This window comes from Microtus pennsylvanicus, chromosome 17 (assembly GCF_037038515.1).
Source record: "Microtus pennsylvanicus isolate mMicPen1 chromosome 17, mMicPen1.hap1, whole genome shotgun sequence".
NCBI classification, from domain to species: domain Eukaryota; kingdom Metazoa; phylum Chordata; class Mammalia; order Rodentia; family Cricetidae; genus Microtus; species Microtus pennsylvanicus.
This window is the reverse complement of record NC_134595.1, coordinates 6,608,632-6,628,944: the sequence shown is the minus strand read 5'-3', so window position 1 is coordinate 6,628,944 and position 20,313 is coordinate 6,608,632. Positions and strand designations below refer to the sequence as shown.

The 20,313-nt window shown below is 43.0% G+C and overlaps 1 protein-coding gene across 2 annotated transcripts in view; it reads left to right on the top strand.

Moving 5' to 3' along the window:
• The first annotated feature begins 1,957 nt into the window (after positions 1-1,957).
• The window catches only part of LOC142836937 (nuclear body protein SP140-like protein), a 55,063-nt gene continuing 36,707 nt past the window's right edge, over positions 1,958-20,313 (top strand). For both annotated transcript variants that reach the window (XM_075951659.1, XM_075951657.1), the window contains exons 1-6: positions 1,958-2,094; positions 8,019-8,181; positions 9,062-9,227; positions 11,270-11,353; positions 15,497-15,580; positions 19,858-19,953. In XM_075951659.1, coding sequence (XP_075807774.1) covers positions 2,063-2,094; positions 8,019-8,181; positions 9,062-9,227; positions 11,270-11,353; positions 15,497-15,580; positions 19,858-19,953 — 625 coding nt within the window. In that variant the 5' untranslated portion in view covers positions 1,958-2,062. The remainder of the gene's footprint in view (positions 2,095-8,018; positions 8,182-9,061; positions 9,228-11,269; positions 11,354-15,496; positions 15,581-19,857; positions 19,954-20,313) is intronic.

Genomic DNA, 20,313 nt, shown 5'->3' with positions numbered 1-20,313 from the left:
GCCAGGCAGTCTGGGGCTGCACAGCCCTTTGAAGATCCCTGAGAAGCCTGAAGCAGGATCTTTGAGAAGCTTTCAACTGAGAGTTCTGGGGAACTCTGCTACATTTCCCAAATGTATTAACTCACGGAGAACTTCCTCCCAGGACCCCCATGAGGACGCTGCGGCTTTAGATTTGGACCAAGGCTAGCCCACACAGGAGAGAGCCCCTCTGTTCTTCTTATGGAGGCACGTATAGTCACATTCCAGCCAAGCACAATCACAGCAGCAGACTTGACCCAGACTGTCCCAGGGATGGGGACTGAGAGAGGAGGGAGAACACAGCAAGTTCAAGTTCATGCAGGGTGTGTGGGAGCATGAGAGCAGGCTTGTGTGGCAGAAACATGCCCCACCCCAAGAATCCTAGAGCCAGAAAAGCTATTCCAGTAGACATATATAAATAAGGACAAAAGGCGTCATTATATACCAACATACTCAAGAGTATAGTAATAATGCTAAAACCTTGCCTGCTCATTCACACCAAATGAGAGCCTATTAAGACTATATATTTTAGCACAGTTTTATAGCTATGTAAAATACATTCATAAAGTGATTATTTTGGTGAATTTCGCCACAAGGAAGACACAGGTCATCTCCCCCTCCACCCCTGTCTGAGAAAGGACCCTATTCTTGACAAAGAAAATCCCTCCTGGACTACAGCCCCAGGTAACCACAGATCGACTGTTGCATAGCTAAGTTTGGTATGAAAATGTCATATAAATACATATTCATTAAGTGTACCTTTTGGTGTACGGTTTCGTTTGCTCATCGGTGTACTCTTGAAACCTGTTGGTGCAGGTCAGAAATTTTCCTCTGCAGCAGAGGTCTGAGCCTTGAATTCAACACAAGCCTTCAGCCACATCCACCTTGTCTTTGACGCCATATTTACTTCTATTTTCAGTCTTCTGTTTGTTGTTTGCTTATTTTATTTGCGTTTTTACGCTCCCTTCTTTCTTTCCTTCCTCCCTCCTTCCTTCTTTCCTTCCTTCTTTCCTTCCTTCCTTCCTTCCTTCCTTCCTTCCTTCCTTCCTTCCTTTTTATTGGTGTTTTGAGACAGGGTTTCTCCGTGTAGCCCTGGCTGTCCTGGAACTCACTCTGTAGACTAGGCTGGCCTTGAACTCACAGAGCTCTGCCTGCCTCTGCCTCTCGAGCGCTGGGAATGGAGGCATGCGCTGCCACTGTCCCTTACTCCTCTTTCGTTACCTTTCTACTTGAAACGAGTTTTCTAACTTACAGAAGGAGGCTTAGGTGTAAGTGATAAAGTTGTACAGAATGAATGTAACACGCCCATCCTTCAGATCTGTCCTGTCCTTGACGGGCTGCAGCCCTAGCTGTGAACTCCTTCCGCATTCTACAAGAAATCTCTTGTTTTCAAGACCTGGGAGAAATTGGTAAAGCCCTTTGTTGCCCAGCTTTCAAAGGCATACTTCTGCCTGGGTTTTCTGCACTGCCCTTGTTTGGAGGAGGCAGGGGAGAGGGTTTTCTTGCTTCTGGCTACATTCAGAAGCTCCAAGAACTTTAGGAGGCCACACTTTCCAACTTTTCCGAGCCTGGGGCTCAAATATCAGGTCTAACTCTACAGCTCTGGCTCACTAGGGTTCCAGGACAGCCCCAGGTCTGAGAGATTGTGGACAATTTACTCTTCCTTGTCCTTCCAGGCACCACCCCAGCTAAGGACAAAGGAGACACTTTTTTCCCTTTTCCCTCAGCCTGAGCCCTGAGCTGACAGACTCTCCCACCCACCGTTCCTTGGAGTGAAAAAAAAGGATCTATAGAAACTTGAGTTGTCTTTGCTCCTCCAGTCTGGGGAAGAGACTGGGCAGAGGTAGAGTGGAGAGGGAGGAGTGCGGGGAAGGGCACGGCCGGGAAAGGCCATATGTGAATGCAACCACGTAAGTCACAGCTGAGCGGTTTCACTTTCTTTTCCTCCTCTTTAAAGGACCTGGAAAGAGTTCTCTCTGAACATCCGAGAGGCTCAGAGGTGGTACAATCCTTGGCTCAAGGCACCTTCAGGGCTGTGTAGGGGATGGCAGGAGGGGACAATGGATCCAGTAGCAGGTAAGTCCTTTCCCCTCTCCTTGTCCTGTGTCTCTGCTAAGATCTATGTTTGTATGTGTTACTAGGGCCTCTCAGGCAGGGTCCTTGTGTCCACGGGAACGTGAGACAATGAGATCACAAGGAGATTAAGAACTGGGACAAGCAGTTGTCACTGCTGTTGGCTAGCTATTGGAGAGTCCTATAGCCACCTCAACTCACCTCACTTCATTTCCTTGTTCCTGTCACATAACTGGACTGGCACTGTGTGGACTTCTGGGAGGTCCTGTAGGAGTGGCTGGCTCATAGGGGCTCTGACCTCTCATCTCTCCCTAATTATCATTCTAAAAGATAACTTTGTCCAAAAATGATCACTTAGAAAAAGTGAAAACTTAATTCCTTCTGTTGCCAAGTTTTTCTCAGTCTGAGTGAGGGGACAGCTCACTCTGAGCCCTCCTGTGTGGCTTAGGTCAGTTCAGGAGTTCCATCCCTGACATGGAGGAAGGAAAAGGTGATGAAAACCAGGCAGTTAGGGAATGGGTGTTGCCTTTACGCCTTTAACTTTTTTTTTTTAAATCTTTGCTGGTTACATAGTGATTAGAAATGAATCAAAATTATATTACCTTACACACACACACACACACAAACACACACAGAGAAAGGGACTGGAGAGATGGCCCAGTGGTTAAGAGTTCATAATGCTCTATTAGTGGACATGGGTTGGGTTCCCCAGCACCCATCCTGGGGCTTCCAGCTTCCTGTGACTCCAGCTCCAGGAGACCAGACATCCCCTTAAGTCCTCCACAGGCACTGTGCTTCCATGCAGGAGACACACACTGAGACAGACACAAATATACATAATTGCAAAGGAAAATAGAAGAATTAAGACAAAAGTGTATGGAGCTAATTGTCCTCTAACAGTGACTCAGTCAAGGCTACCTCTGGTCCTGCAAAAGTTCTGAGAAAGCATCGCTTCTCCAATGAAATTTGGTCAAGTCCGATAGTGATGCCGACAGACCGCTGAATCTTTTGGGAGTGGGGTGGTATAAATTACTGGTTCAGTTTCTTTACTATAAGTGTGTTTGGGTGACATGTCTCTCAGAGTGTGAATTTTGGTAGTTTCTGTTTTTAAATACATTGATCATTTTAGTTGCTGCTCTCATCCAGTCTGCAGATACAGGATGACTGCTCTATCTCTTCTCTGCTGCCCTTTGAATGTCTGAAAATTCATAGCTTGCGTCTTGTTGTTTGTTTGCTTTTTCCTTGTTAACCTGACTAGAGATATAATTTAAAAAGATAAAGATAAATTTATCGATCTTTCCAAAGGAGTAGTTTTTTAGTGTAAGGATAATGCTAACTTATTTTAATTTTATAGAGTTCTACTTATATTTTTATTACATCTTTTGTTTTCATTTGGGATGAAATTGTTTTTCTTACTTTCCTGATTCTTCAGAAGATTTTCATATACACCTCTCTTAGCTTTTGATACCTACATTTAATGCTATACATTTTCCCCAGCCACTGTCTTTGTTGCATGTCTGCTTTATTTTTTTTTAACTTCAGGGCAGGAGGGAGGGCGACATTTTTACCTGTATACACCCATAGGGTTGGTTTGTTTGTTTTTCTTAATCACATTAATTTATTGTATGTGTGCAAGTATACACAGTGTGTATATTGATATCAGAGGACAACTTGTGGGAGCTGGCTCTCTCCTTCCTAATGAGTTTATGGGGATCAAACTCAGGTTCTCGCTTAGACTTGGTGCAGGGTCTTTGTCTACTGAGCCATCTCACCAGCCCCTAAAATGGCTCTATTTTATTTACAACAGTAGTGGCAGTTTTCAAATGTATTCTGTTTTCAATGATTATATTTAGACCATTCACATATAGACTGATTATAAACACAGAGTAACATCAACATTAGTGGCAGTTTTCAAATGTATTCTGTTTTCAATGATTATATTTAGACCATTCACATATAGACCGATTATGAACACAGAGTAACATCTACCATGTTTATAAATGCTTTCATTTTACTTTTTTCAGCCTTCCTTTCTTGTAACATTAACTCTAATTGTTCTCAATAAAAACTTTCAAGTACTGAGATTAAAGGTGTGAGCCACCACCACCTGGCTCTGTTTCTCTTTTAGACTGGTTCAATCTTGTATAGCCCAGGGTGGCCTGAACTAGCAGAGAGCCCTCTGCCTCTGCCTCCCGACTCCTGGGATAAAAGGAATGCCACTGCCTGGCCTCTAGTGGTTTAGTTCTGCACTCTTATCTCTAGGCAAGCTTTGTTTATTAAAACACGAACAAAATATCACTGCACTTTCTTTTTGGGCCTTTTGGCTTTAGTCAACAGCACTTTATGATTGGTTCTTTTTTCCTTGATTTCCTTCATCATTTTTTTTTTGTCTTGTCTTGTTTTGTTTTTCTTTTTTTGCAGTACTGGAGATTTCTTCTGGGCATCCTCTTGAGAATGATGTTTGGAGAAACCTCTGTATCTTACGGCTCTTTGTTTTTGCTGAACAGTCTATTTTCTTCACTGCTCATTGCTGTGTGGCAATTGTAGTTTAGTTTTGACACCGTGGCGCTCTTGGATTTCTGATTAATTTGCTGCATTGCTCTAGTTTGGTCACAGCATCCAACGTGACACTGTACTGTTTTAGTTTATCTTCTGTGAAATAATTCAACTGTAACTCCTGGTTTTGCTCCAGTTCACTTATAAGGAGCTGAGTTCAGATCCCTAGAACTCACATAAAATCTAGATGTGGTGGTGTGTGTTTTTAACTCCAGAATTAGGGCAGCGGACACAGTTGGCTCTCTGAAGTTCACGGGCCAGCTAATCTGACTGAATTAATGATATTCAGGTTCAGTGAAAGACCTTGTCTCAAAAAAAAAAATGAAAGCACCTGGACCCCTTTACCATAACACCAGGCTCATATACATGAGCGCACACACACACACACACACACAACTTCCTTAAGTTTAAGATAAAAATTATTGTATAGTTTTGTTATATTATTACATGTGGAATATAGACTCTTTGTGAAACATAATGCTTCTGAAGTTTTTGATGTTGGATATTTTTTATATCCTTTATGTTTGTCGTGTAGCCCTGACGAGCATGGAATTCACTATGTAGACCAAGCTGGCCTTGAATTCATGGTGAACCTCCTGCTTCCAGCCCTGAAGTGCTGGGATTAGAGGTGTGCATAACCACACCCTTTTTTCCTTAAAAATTGTGGGGAATGTCTAAAGCTAGTTTTCTGGGTTAAATCTAATGTGAGTTACCATTAGTTACAAACTTCAGACTTTTAGAATATTTATCCTTAAAAGTAGTAGCAATGGACCTATCACTATCACAGTACCGTATTTTTATGGAAAATAACAATATTTTCTAAAATAACAATAAAGGAGGGGATGTAACCTTGCTTTACCTTCTTGCAAATGCTTTTACTCTCCTGCTTAGGCAAGGTTCCCAGACTTCCGTGGTTACATCTGTGTCTAATCTGCTGTGATGCTATAGCCCAGGGAACCTCTGAGAAGCCCACTGGATACTTTCGGGAGGAGGAAAGAGATAAAGGGCAGGTGGTAGTTCAGTATCAGTCTGAGAAGAGCGTGTCCTCAGTGACATCTGAAGAAGCCTTGAGCAGTGTCAGGATTGCTCAGAATACACCCCTAAATTCACCATTTGCAGTAATTTAGCATTAGGTGACATTAGAAAAAAAGTTGTATCCTGAGTGACAGCACCAGTTGATGTGCTGGTATGGACGAGGGAGGGCAGCTCACAAGGCCCCACCCCTAGATGAAGAGCTACAGGGAACTGATGGCTGCTGAGAAGGAGAATCAACCATTATTCTCCAGGGATAACCTAATTCTGTTAGGTTATCCAGTCCCTAGTGGTTAGCCCTAAACACATATGCATAGAGGCAACACTAAAAGAACTCAGCGGATTCTATCATCATCTGTCTGTCTGTCTGTCTGTCTGTCTGTCATCTACCTTTCTCTGTATATGTATGTATATATATATATATATATATATATATATATATATATATATATATATAATTTAAAAAGGTATTTCAGGGGGGAGTGGAGAAAATCATTGGGGAACCTGAGGGGGAAAGGGAGAAGTAGAAATGATATAAATACAGCGTTCATGTATGAAATTTTCAAAAACATGATAAATTTCTAAAAGTAAACAAAAGGCAAAAAGAAAGATGTGCCTTATTTTTTTTTTTTAGTTTTGTTTTTAATTCATTATTTAGGTTAGCATACAAAATACTGGTTCTCATCAAGGCCTCTTCATACTTACAGGTCATAGTTTAACTTGTCTCCTCCCCCACTTGCAGGAGCTGGTTCTCTCCTCTACCCCGTGGGTTCCAGGGTTGAACTCAGGTCATCACACTAGAGGGCCAGCTCTTTGGCCACTGAGCCATCTCACTAACCCTCCTGCCACTTGCTGTGTAGTAGAAATTTGCTGGTCGGTATTGATTTCTTTCTTCTACTAATTGAGACGGGGTCTTGCTAGATAGCGCAGGCCTGCCTCGAAGTCACTAGGTCAGGGCTAGCCAATGCCAGTGGGTAAAGGAGCTTCCCAGGCAAACCAGGCAACCTGAGTTTGATGCCCAGAACCAGAAAAAGAATGAAAAGAGAGAACGAACTCCACCCCACAAAGTTGTCCTCTGACCTCAACATGTGCTAATACTGTGAAGTGTAAATACTCAGTAAAATGATAAAGAAAGCAAATCACTATGTAGGCCATGATGGTCCTTCTGCTTCAGCCTCCAGGATGCCATGACTACAGACTCTTGTACTATGCCCAGCTCACTTGCTTCTGCCATTATATTATCCAACATGATTTGTTTCCATTTGTCCACCAGAATGGGGTCGATAACATGAGCAAACAACTCCCATGTCTCTTTTGGCTTCTGGGCCTCCTTTCCCTAGAGGGTCCTTTCCCTGGACTCTGTCTTTGGGCAGAGAGCAGCGGCCACCTGCGATGTTAGGCACTGTAGCTGAGGACAGCATGGTTAATAAGCGCTGGTTCTGAGTTGTTAGAGAGACACACCCATCACTGCAGGGAGGTGGGGAGCAAGGAGGAGAGAAGAAAGCATGTGGAGCAATAGAGGATGATCCACTCAGTGTGGGCTTGGGTAGAACGCTTTCTCGGTCCTGGATCAACTGCTTATCAATTTTGCCTGCACAAAATTGGAGCTGGAAGAAGAGGGTGTACCAGTCTTTGCTGTTTCCTGGTACCCTGCGGTCAATGGATTGTTTCATTTCTGCGGCTGTGATAAGAGACCCTGACGCAAAGTGACCTGGTGGAGAAGGAACTTATACTCTCATGGGGCCAGCTTACGGTTCATCATTGCAGGGAAATCTAGGCTGGAACTTGAAGCAGCTGGTCATACCCACAATCCAGAGCAGAGAGAAGGAATGCAAGAGTGCCTGTCAGTGTTTAACTTAGTCCCGACACTTAAGGCTGCCCAGGATCCCCCTACCTAGGAATTGGTGCTGCCCACAGTGGACTGGGGCTTCCCATAGCAATTAGCATAATGAAGACACACCCAGACTGATGGATCCATAGACCACCTTAACCTAGACAGTCCTTTAAGACTCATATATCCCTGATGGTTTTAGAGTATGTCAGGTTGGGCATGGTGGAGCGTGATTTGAATCCCAGTACTCAGGAGAGGCAGGTGAATCTCTGAGGCTAACCTGGTCTACATAGCAAATTCCAGGCAAGCCACACTTACAGGTGATAGCCTGTCTCACACAAATAAAACCCACAGCATCACAACTTGCACCACTATTTTAGATGTTCAAAGTTTCAATTTTACTTCAAATCATACCTTTTAGTGGACCATTCTTTACACCAGAAGTTATCCAGTCATTGGTAGCCTCTAGTAAACCAGTTTCTACTTCTACATGAAATGTATCCCTTAGGGCAAGCTCAGAGTACCTGAGCGAAGAGGAGTCACCTGACTATGGGCTCACCTTCAAGTACTTTAAAGAAAATAAGGTGGAAATCGCGAGTGCCATCACAAAGCCGTTTCCTTTCCTTATGAGCCTCCGAGACCGTGGCTACATCTCTGAGCAGAAGTTCCGGGTGAGTGAGGAGAAGGACTCAGCCCTGACAGTCAGCCTGCCCTGTGATGTATTCCTCTGAACCTCGGGATGCAGCCAACAGGCTGAAGGGCCTCCAGGGAGGGGGGACCTTCACTTCTTGGAAGTCAGAGGTGACAGGAGAAGCAGGCATCACAGGAAACATTCCTATCGGTCTCTGCAGTAACCGGGGCTGAGGTACATGGTGACAGGGGAAATACGGGATGTGGGAATGCTCTAAAGGGCAGAGCACCCCAGGTTTGCTTGTGCAGTTTAACAACAGAAGCTAGAATGCAAGTAGACATGTCCAAGCAGGGCTTCTTTACGAAGCCTACTTATTCCAAATCCCAGAGCCTGAGAGCTTTGAAAGTCACAGGCAGTTGGGTCACATGAGAATAGAACCGGAAGTCATACTTGCTTCTTGTTGTTCAGGTGCAGCTAAGGCCCTAGAATGTTGGTGATGGGGTCCCCTGGGGATAATGACAAGCCTTCTCTTCTTTGTGCATTGTCTTTGCCCTGTGGCCAGGATGATCACTTGGTTGCCTTGAGCCTTGCAGACCAGGTCAGTCTCCAGGGAGTTCCTGTCTGGTCCCAGCCTCTCATGGCCTGTTAGGGCCGCAGTGGAGCATCTTGGCCTGGCTCTTACAGACACATCCTTTGATCATTCTTCAGAGCTACTCCTTCCTGTGAACTGTGTGTCAGCATCAGAGCTGCTCTCGGATAAGCACGGGTCTGTCATTGCAGAGAGGACATGTAAGATGTCACCTCATCAATGCAAAACTCAGACACTTCACAAGAAATCGAATGGCATTTGAACCATTCTAAGCCTCTCTTATAAATTCATAAATCCATTGTGACATAATTCTTCCTTCAATATTTTTAAGAATTATCAGCAAAGTTGTGAAAACCAGATCCCACCGGAAATAGTATATGACATCCTCAGTGACCTACAGAACAAGTTTAGCCTGCCGCTTATGAAAGTGATATTCAGCCCGACGCATCTGAAGGCCTACCCAGATTTAAAGGAGACTCTAAAAAACTGCCCAAATGGTAACTATAGCTCTCACCTGCTTCTGGGAGTTCAAGACAATTTCATTCATTCATTCAATCACTCATTCATTTTTTTTCATTGATAGTTGACATGGAATTTATTGAGGGACTGTGACATGCCAAACACAGGGGTAATGTAGGAAATACACATGGCCCATGTAGTCAATAGCTTACACATAGGCCAAGTAACACAGAGATAAGTGTTCAGTCCGAACCTGAGTTTCATACTGTTAAGACACACTATGAATGGCAAGTTCCCTTAGAAAGGAGCTGGCTCTCTGATACTTACAGACATGGCCAACAACCAAAATGTGTTCCTTGTATCAGAAAATTTACCACTCAGTGGAGTCCTACATTAACTTCCTTCTTTGACGAACAGAGAGATCACAAGGGAAACCCCTCTTGGATCCTGGCACCAGAGAGGGCACTCTGTGTCAATTTAGAGTATGAAAAGAAGGTGGACTCTTAGAACTGAAGGGCTGGCATGCCGCATGAATGTGAAGTCAGGAGGTCCTGGGTAGAGAACAGCCTCTGTAGCTCCCACTGGTCCCCTGTGGCCTCAGCTTTCCAGCTCCCCTACCTCTAAAGGACTTTCAAGAAGGTACACCCTCATCAAACTCCTTGTGAAGAATATTTTTACATTTCTTGGGTATCTTTCCCTTTTTCCCTCATGTCTTCTGGGTCCTGTCTCTTCATCTGTATCAGTTGGTCACCTTGAAATGCAGCTCTTTAAGGTCCAGAGTTGGTGTTTCACTTCTCACCGGCCACCTGAGGGTCACTGGCAGCCACTTCCTGTGTTGCTTTTCAGAAAGCAGTCTTTCATTTCACCCAACCCATCCTTCCTGGGGAAGCACTGATCCCCCTTCAGGAAGAGGAAGTACTAGAGTGTCTTCCTTGACTCAATTCAAGCAAAGTCTCTCTATTTCCCTCTCTACCTCCATTTCTCCCTTTTTCTTCTTTCCTGCATCCTTGAAAGATGTTGACTTTTCCCCTCCCTCTGTCCCCTCCGCCCTCCCTTCCTCCCAGCCTCCTTCCTGTATCTATAAAGTTTTATTTTTTCTACAGAAGCCCCTCTTTCTTGACGTAGCTGTGTTACTTGTAAAAACATTTTCTGCCTTTGTTTTAACCTGGAATTGGCTTTCACTGTCCTCTGACATTTTTGAGGAGATACAAACCATGATTGCAATTTTCCCACTGCTGTGTCTAACTTTCCAGGATACCAAAGGGCCTAGAAGGTTGCCCAGAAACACCAAAGTCCAGTATGCACCTGGATATAGAACTGTGAGATGCAGCTTGGCTCACAATTCAAATTCCTAATCGCTTTTTTCCCTTCTCACTGGTTCATGTCTGCTTCTATTACATGCTCTGCAAGGAAACTTCAGCACCCACTCAAGCCTTGAGCAGGCTAGCTTGCCAAAACCATGGTTTTAGATTGAATGGTTATTCAAGGCGTTTCCACAAATCCATTCATTTATCTCCAAAAGCTTGCAAATTAAGAGGGCAAATTCTTCTTCATTCCATTTTGTATGTTAAGCAGATGCTTAGACATATGTAACTTGGTCAGGCCAAAGTCAAGCCTGAGCAAAGGACTAGCATCCCTCAGAACACACTGTAGTGATGTTGTGTGGGGCAGGATTATGGGGTTACTAGGATCCCTGAACATGGTTCTCATGGGAGATCTGGGGGGACCTGAGGAGTGTGCTGGGCCTGATACAAAGGTGAAGCGGAGAGATGGTAGAATTGGAGCCTGTCACATGGGGATTAGAGCTCTAGGGTCAAAGGAAGCTCAGAGATGAAAGGAGGCTGTGCTAAAGAACATTGAGATCAACAAGGAAGAAAAGGGCTGAGGCATGTGTGATGCTTCATATTGTAGAAGAACAACATTGGGGACCAAAAAAACAAGAAGAAAGTAAGAGGGGTGAGCAGAGAGAAAAGAGAGAGAGCAGGGCTCTAGATGGGTGGGGGCAAGTATCTCAGATGAGGTGCTGGGAGGTATCTGCCTCCTCGCTGTCTGATTCCGTCATTGCCATGTTTCTCTTCAGTGTCCAGCAACCACAGGACTCCTCAGAGGATAAATGGAAGAGATGCTGATGAGAGGCCCAGACTGCCAGCACTTGTCGCAGAAGGTGATTCTGTTCTTAGATTGCAAATTACCTCACTGGTGCTGTTTTCCTGTCTTCACCCTTCTCGTCTCACCATTTCCAACACGCACGTGCATGCACACAAACACACACACACACACACACACGCACACACACACACTTTTGTTCAGCTTGTGGCTGCTGTCCCCAGTGGGAGACAAGAAGGGAAGGAGAGTGAGTCTCCGAATAGAAGAGCTTTTGGGTAATTAAAGGGTACAAAGTCATAAAAATGAAGATTAGAGGCAAGAACGGGAGATTCCTAAGCAGACTTGAGTTTATCTGAATCAATCTGGCTTAATATATGGCCACATATCACTTAATAATGGGGATGAATTTCTGAGAAATGTGCCATGAAGTGAGTTCTTTATTGCATTGACACTGTAGAGTTCTCTGCCCCTAAAGATCCCAGTTACTGGGTCAACCACTTACTGATCATATCAGCCTATGTGATGTCTGTCTTAACGTGGTCCATCCTAGGTTAAAATGTTATCATATGTCACATGAATGTGTTCTCAGGATGGAGTTTGATAAGAGAGTGAAAAATGTAAACACATTTGCTAGAGATCACACAGTAACAATGAATTTGTGGCATTAGGGGAAATATGCGGAAGGGGGTATAAAATTAGACGACGAGAGAAAGGACAGAAATGGAAAGGCAGGGCAGCAGTCAGCAAGAGAAGGTCAACTCAATGAGCTCCATAAATAGATGCATGGTGTAGAGACAGCAGTGTGGGAAGATGGTGCTGGAGATGGGAAAGGAGATGGGGCCAGGCGGGCTGCTCACAGACGCTGGCAAATCTTGGAGGTACAAGCATGCCCACTCTTTAGGCAGTGACTTGATAATCTCTCAGAGTCCTACCTATTCATATCAGGTATGAATTCAGGTCATTACCAACTGTCTTTCGTGTTTCTTCTCTTTAATGACCCAGAAACCTTCTTTACAAATGAGTGGAGAAGGCAGATCAGAAGTCCAGAAGGTGATACGAATTTCTTTTCTTTTTTAATTAATTTATTTTATTTTATGTGCCCTGTTGTTTCGCCTGCATGTTGTCTGCATGAGGGTGTTAGGTCCTCTGGAACTGGTGTCGTGAGCCATCATGTGGGTGCTGGGAATTGAACTCAGGACCTCAGGAAGAATAGTCACTGATCTTAACCACTATGTCATCTCTCCAACCCCACTGATACAGATTTCAATGACCTATTTTCTAAGTAGCTTTATTTCTCTGTCGTTACAGAGAACCTTCATTCCTTTTACCCCCTTTCCTGTTCACCAATCCATCATCCATGTACCAACACAGCCATCTAGTTATCTATCTACTGCCTGTTTATCCATCTATCCATTTATCTATCCACACATCCACTGACTCACCCACGTACCAATATAACCACCCATCCACCTGCCAGTCTGTTTACCTGTCTATCCATCTGTCCATCTGTTCATCCATCCCTCCAACCATTCATCCATCCATCTGTCCAACCACCAGTTCATTTCTTTTCTCCCACCCCTCTCCACAGATGGCCAGATTATGGTCAGCTTTTGAATTGTTTTCAGGAGACAGAAGCAATATAGAAGTCAAATTCAGGCTGGTTGAGATTTTCTTGAGTACAGATTGTACATCAAGAGAGGGAAGTTGAGAACTCCAGATGGAGCCATCAAATCTGGGGCTCTGAGTGATTGTTAGTTTTACCTCAATAGACATGGGATCCTAATATCACCATTTGGGGTACAGTACTGAGGAGGATTGATCCCCTTTAGCTACTTTCCCCTTGGTTGGGCATGGGGAGTACACCTGAAATTGATAAAACTCTTGGAGAAGACCTTTGAAGAGGATTTGGCAAGGGGATCTCCTTCTTTGTCCATGGTGAACAAGACTTCCTATGACATGAAAGGATGCTAAAACAGAATATGCAGAAAGGGCAGAAAAGAAAAATTTAAATTCAAATTTAAGCTGGAAAAACCAGAAACAGCAAGTTAACTAAAGAGAGCAGACTGAACTAGAGAAATGAGAACAGTGTGTGTCTGGGGGAGGAGGAGAGTTAATATCAATTATAAAACAAGGTGCAGAGTTTAAAATGTGGAGAATGTTATGTAAAGGGAAGATGCTGATAGATACTGTAGGAGAGCCATCAGCCCTACATACAGAGAAAAGATAAAAGAGAATGAATTAAAACCCAGTAGCAGACCAAATGGCATGTGCTGCCAAACTTGATGACCTGAGTTCGATTCCTGGGACTCACACGAAGGGAAAAGAGGGTTGATTCTTGTAAGTTCTTTTGTGGCCTCTATGTATGTGTCATAGTATGTGAGACACTCTCCCATCCCCAGATAAATACAATAGCAATAACAACAATGTAATAAGAGCAATAAAATTTTAATTCAGTTGAGAGCAAAAATTATCTTCAGGGAAGAGAGAAAACAGATTAAGATACTGAAGGGACAGAGATACTAGCCAAACCCAACTCTTGGCTTAAGGTGATTGAGGCGTTAGCAGTGAGTTTTCAGATTATTGTCACCAACTTTTCAAATGGCCGTGGGAAAATGTGCAAGGGTGATCAGTCTCTCCCAGGCACTCTTATCTGCTCCCATCTGTAATCCCCAAACAGGAACCCCTGGACTTGCCTGTCAGTTTTCCCTTCTGCAGGCTTGGATGTCTTCACGCAGGTCTCTCAGCATGCAGCTTTCAAAGATTCCTCTATCCAGAAGTTCTTTAAGAAGATGCTTGTGAAGTTTCCAGTGGTATTTGTTTTGGCAGCAGACCTGCCTCCTCTGCTGGTGTCTCTGTCTCATCATAGGACACTGTTTCTCCCTTCCCAAGCAGGGTTGTTAGTGACTGCCCCTCACCAGTGTAACCCGGTCTTCCATGTAACATCCCTGTCCATCTTCTCCCTTTTCCAACAGAAAAACTAAATCACCCCTCTCTCTTATTTTAATTTATTTTTATCTGCACCACATACTTGATTGGTGTTTAAGGAGGACAGGAGAAAGTGTCAACCTTGCCTCTGAAATTGCAGAGAGCTGTGAGCTTTTGGGTGGCACTGGGAATTGAACCTGAGTCTCCTGGAAGAGCAGCAAGCACTCTTAACTACTGAGGCATCTTCCCAGCCCCTCGCTCCCCCGCAGACATAAGATCTCTTGTTTTTACCTTACAGTATTAGAGACAGCTCTTAGTCTCAGATGCCTTTCCTCATCCAGTCTTGCTCCATCAAAGGCATTGTCTCCAACTCTACGAGACACGCAGACATGCAGTTGGCACACCCTCCTCTCCCCTTTAGTTCAACAACTTCTTGCTGTTATAAGGATTCCATTCATTTTTTCCCTAAAGTTCACACCTTCCTGTCTGCCTCTCTTGTTCTTCAAGACAATAGATTGTATAAAACGTTGTTAGTTACTTTGACTCCCTGGTTCTTCTTGTATCCTTTGCCATTTGTGTGGAACAGGGAGAAAGGCTTGTGACTCCTGTTTGGAAGAACCCGATTTCTAGGAGAAGAATATGTGGATGCTTTTTTCATGTTGAAGTGGTGGCTGCTGGGAAAAGACAGTGCCTTGCTCTACTCAGGCTTTGTATTACAAAGTCAATGTCACTTTGATCCCTTGTCCTCCTTATTTTCTTATATTCCACAAGCTTCCTGGTTCCCATCTGAGCAAACTGAGGTCCCCCTGCATGGTTTGTTGTATTCTGGTTTCTTTTCAGCATCCTGTAGTCCTGGAAGTTCCCAAATGAATGATGAACAGGCAGGGGAGGTACCTAGCTTCCCACAATGCATCGGAGATAAGTGAGCCTTTATTTGCCAGTCAGCTAGTGAAACTGCAAGAGAGAAGGAGCCTTCCTCTGCCCCCCCCCCCACTTATCCTATTCTTATATTCTCATAGAGAAGAAACCATAGAGGCAGCAACGGGGGTCAGAAATAATGAGGAATGAAGTGTGCAGGAAAGCAACAGATTCTGGCCAATGTTCTGCCTCTGGTGGCAGAGGAGTCGTGTCAGTCTCCCCTGCAGAGTCCCAAAACAGAGACCTTCATCTAGGAGACACTAAGCCAGCTTGACTCTCCTAGTTGTCGCCGGTGGCTCTCCTACTGTGTTTTTCCTTGGCCATTTGAATCCACTGAGTCTTCCATTCCTTTCTACAGAGGGAAGTAGTTCTTCTGAACAAATGTTTGATGGACAAGAGCCCCAGGATGACAGACCCTCATCAGCACCAAGACCTGAAGCAGGTGAGCAAGGGGAGTGTGGTGTGGTCTGCAGGGTTCTGGGCACTAAATTCTGAGCTGGTGTTTCCTACGCTGCGTTTGCTCTGCACACATTGTGATGAAGAGATGTTCATGCCCTGGCTATGGTTCTTTATAGTGCCCACAGCATTCTGGGAAAATTCAGGGAGAAAAAAAAAGTCTTGAGAAACATCATGAAGGAATATTATTTGTGGTAAGGTACTCACATATCAATTTAGTAGGAACCTGCGGGACCAGACAACACTCCTTGCCTTTGTCTTTCCACAGCCACTAAGGCCATACTATATTGAATTCATAGGACAGTTTCTTGCTCTCATTTCTTATTCTCTATGGAAACTAAGAAGCTCATAACTTTTAACTTCTATGCAAGTTGATCATTGTTGTTGTGTTTTCATAAACTTGTTAAAGTGCTCAAAGAGGTTGGGAGAGTTCAACTGTTAAATGTCAGGCTCACAACCAAATATATATATATATATATATATATATATATATATATATATATATATATATATGAGGAGGGCCCGCTTTTTCGTCCTGGACACCCAGAACCAAAATAGTCACATAGAAACTGTATTAATTAAATCACTGCTTGGCCCATTAGTTCTAGCTTCTTATTGGCTAATCTCTTATATATTAATTTAACTCATCTATTAATCTGTATATCACTATAAGGTGGTGGCCTACCAGCAAAGTTTCAGCATGTCTATCTCTGGCGATAGCTCCATAGCATCTCCCTCTCACTCTGCCTTCCTCTTCCAATGCTATAGGCCAAGCCAGTTTTCTTTATCATTAACCAATAAAATCAACACATAGACAGAAGTACTTCCCATACCATTTCCCCTTTTCTGTTTAAACAAAAAGGAATGCTTTAACTTTGACATAGTAAAATTATATATAATAAACAGTTATCAAGCAAGAATTACAATATTTATATCTACTTTATCTCTTACCATAACTAAGGAAAACTATATTCTTCAGCTCCATCAAAGACTCTGAAAAAATATAATATTACCTAAGTAAGCAGGAAGTACATTGCAAGCAACTTCCAAAATTCTAGAATTGCTACCTGGACAGTCATCCAAAGTTCTTCTGTAACGTTGGAGCATCCATCTTCAGCCTACAGGCCCCTAGTATCTGGCAGGCGTTTCCACGAAGCAGGAAATTTCGAATGCAGTTCTGCTTATCTTGGCAATTTGTCAGTCACTTTCTTCTGTGTCATGCAGAATGTCTGGCAGACTCTTTCATGAGTCAGGAACCCTGAGGGGTCATCTCACCTTTAGGCAAGTTTAGCAGTTATTTCTCTGTGGATACTGCATGTCCAGTTCATTAAGCAGTCCAGGCAAGTGCAGTTTCTTGCCCAAATGGCTAACCAACTCCATAAGGAGCCTCTTTGATGCCCATCTTCCTCTTGAAGTAGCTTGTACTGCCAGGAGCAGATGTGTCTCATTGCCATAAAAAGTTCTAAATTATTAAAACATTTTAAATGCCATATTCTGTAGTCTTTGAAAGATATGAAGAATGCTTATCCATCTGAAATATATCACTATACATATAGAAAATCTAACTAACATGACTACAAGCTTGACTATTATAGATGAGTATTAAATTATATTTCTTAATTATACATTACATTTTAAAATTTTATGTGAACTATACATACACAATACCTTAATCAAGGGCAGAAATATCCATATACAGTGTAACAAAATTTACCTTAAATTTGTATCAATAAACTGAGATCCATACCAAAGCAAATTATTCATCTCTATAGTATATCCCTCTTTAAATGTAAATAAACAATTATGAAAAATATTTGGGAATATGGGCATAGTTCTGTCCATACTGCTTCCTGCTGTTTGGAGGTCACTGTTAATCAGATCTTTCATGGTGCATTCTATGTGCTAGGTTCATCTCAGTCAGCAGTTGGGTGAAGTAATTTTTGAGGGGTGTTTAAGGTAACCTTCAGGGTGTCTTGTTTCATCAAACCATACCAGTCTGGAAGCAATCCAAAGGTTCTCATCCTCTGTGGAAACAAGAGAAGAACCTCTTTTCCAAAGCAACATATCCTTAGATCCAAATTTGGAAGTCATGATACCTTTATAATATACATGCTGATTTAGCTTAGCAGCCCATACAATGAAATGTCTCTCTGTACTTAGCTCATTCACAGTCCAAAAGTTCAAAGATAACACAATAACATACATAAATTCAGAGACTCTCTTTGACTTTTTCATTTTTACATGACTTATTTTTCTTTATTGCTTTTAATCCATGCCTGTCTGTACTCTGTCTCTTTAAAAACTTTACCCGTTTTTAAAGCATTAACTTTATTTTGTGACCCACTATACTCTTTGTTTTTTATAGTGCTCAAAGAGGAAGTATTGTATCATCTGACTGCTATAATTTAATGAAACCCAAAGCTATTCAATCAGTATGATTTGGGCACTTTCCCTACATTCTTTAACACACACGTCATCCTGCCTTCCCTTTATTCTGAAAACCCTTAGCACTTGTCAAGAGGGGAATTGTTATAGTTGTAATTCTCTAGAGGCACAGGAATCAATGAGTTTCTGGTATGTTTTAGAACTTGACAATGACAAGGAGATCAGAGGTCAAGTTTCCAGATGGTCTCACCTGGGCTTAGGTGGCTAGATTCTCATGATCTGAACCCAAAGTGTATGTCTTTGACTACTCAGGGGAGCCCGCAAGGGTCCAGCAGAAAGAGGTTTTTATTTAGCAAATAGGGTTTTTTAAAGAGAGCGGAAGAAAAAACATTATGGAGAATTACAAAGCATGTGAATAGTTTTATATGAGATAGTGGAGTCCCAGAAGGATAGTGCTAGAAACTATTAACACAAAGGCAATGTAAAATGTGGTGCATACTGAGGAGGTAAAGAAGACAGTAAACGTTAGGAAGAGAAAATCCAGAGAGCTGGTGAGAGGCACAAAGACCTTCCCAAGCAGCATTGAAAATGGAGTTGCTAGGAGAAATAGCTACCACCTAGTGTTAACTAAGGAACAGCTATGCTTGTGAGTCCTGTTCTCTATGAGGCAGGCTGGGGCTGGCTGGGAGTGGGAAGAAAGATTGTGTTCAAAGCACATGGCTCCTAGGCCACAGCTAGATTCACTTGGAGCTTTAAGAAGAAGGAAGCTCATTAAAGGGGGTAGGGGAGAGGCAGGAAGTGAAGCAGAGAAAAATGTAGAGCTCAATAAAAATCAATAAATAAAAGGAGAAGGTAGCTCAGGGGCTTAGACTCTACAAAGCAGAAGTGCTTAGCAAAGGCTGCTATGGAGACATCAACCCAGCATTTGGAGGATGACTGCTGCTGATAGGCTGGATTTCAAATTTGTATCATTGCTTCTGATTGGCTAGATTTCAGAAGTTTGGTTAGTGATTAGGTAGTCACTGCCAGTTTGGGATGGGTTTGAAACTGGTAAAACTAGCAAAAGTTATCCTTTACTATTTTCAGAGAACAGTTTTATTTTTGTCACAGAATATAAGAACTTTGAAAATCTTACAACTATATGTAGCAAATTAAAGGAAATTTAATTTGGAAAAATGGAAAATAATGTACGTTATGGAAAGAGATAGCTCCATTGGATCCTGGGTGTGACTGCTACAGCAGGTTTTATTTGTTTTTGAGTTTTCATTGTTTTTGGTTTGTTTGTTTCCCTAGAAAATAGCTCTCTCCTTCATTCAGAATCCACCTTGCTGTGCAGTCAGAGAGCAGGGGGGGGGGGGGGCTCTTATCTGACACTGTCTCAGGATCCACGGACAGCAATGTTTTAGTTAGGGTTACTAGCCAGAATGCTCGATCACCGGGTAAAGAATGAAAGGGGGTAGGAGAGCTTGATTCTAGCCTGCTGTTCGATGACAGAGAAGGAGACTCTGTCCTAAAATAATCACACAGATGCCATTCTGATAAAGGGGTCAAGACAAGAGAGGAAAAAATAAAAAAGAGGAACTGAAGGTCAGACAAAAGGAGAATGCATAAATATTTTGAAGGAATAAGAAAAGGCAGTGGTTCAGTTTAGATATAAAAAGGCCATGTGTCCGATGCTTGGAATAGCAATAAAAGACCCCAGTCAAGTGAGTTCAAAGTCATCCAGGAAAATTAGTTGGCACCATGACTAACAATGAACACAAAGAAAACATGTGACGGCATAGCCCAGTGGTAGACTGCTTGCCTAGAATGGGTGAGGCTCTGAGTTTGGTACCCAGTATTGCAAAATTAAATAACAAACCTACAATTTTGGCACAGGAGCAGAGCGATCCACAAGTGAAAATGAGATGTGTTCCTGTGTCATGTGTCTCCCAGCAAAGGACCCAGAAGCAAGGATGGGAAGCAGCCAATCAGGTAACTAATAGACAAGGCTGCACAAGGTTGTGGGTTAGGCATGGCTGAGAGAATGCCAGAGCATCCAGCTTGTGGTCCAGTCCATCCCTGAATCCAGTTCTTTGCACTTGCCCGCTTGGAGCTGGAGAGAAGCAGGAACCCTTTGCAGAGCCACATTTGAGAGGATGGAGGAGGTTGATCACATGTGGATGAAGTAGAAGCAATGCATTCTTAAAACTTACCTTGTCTGCTACCTTGATGTATTGAATTGCACCAGTTCTTTCTTGCCACCCAAGACAGCAGGTAAACATCTGCAGCTAGATAATGGAGTTGCTTTGTTAGGGCCTTAGGAAGGACCTGAACGAGTACAAGCTGCTGCTA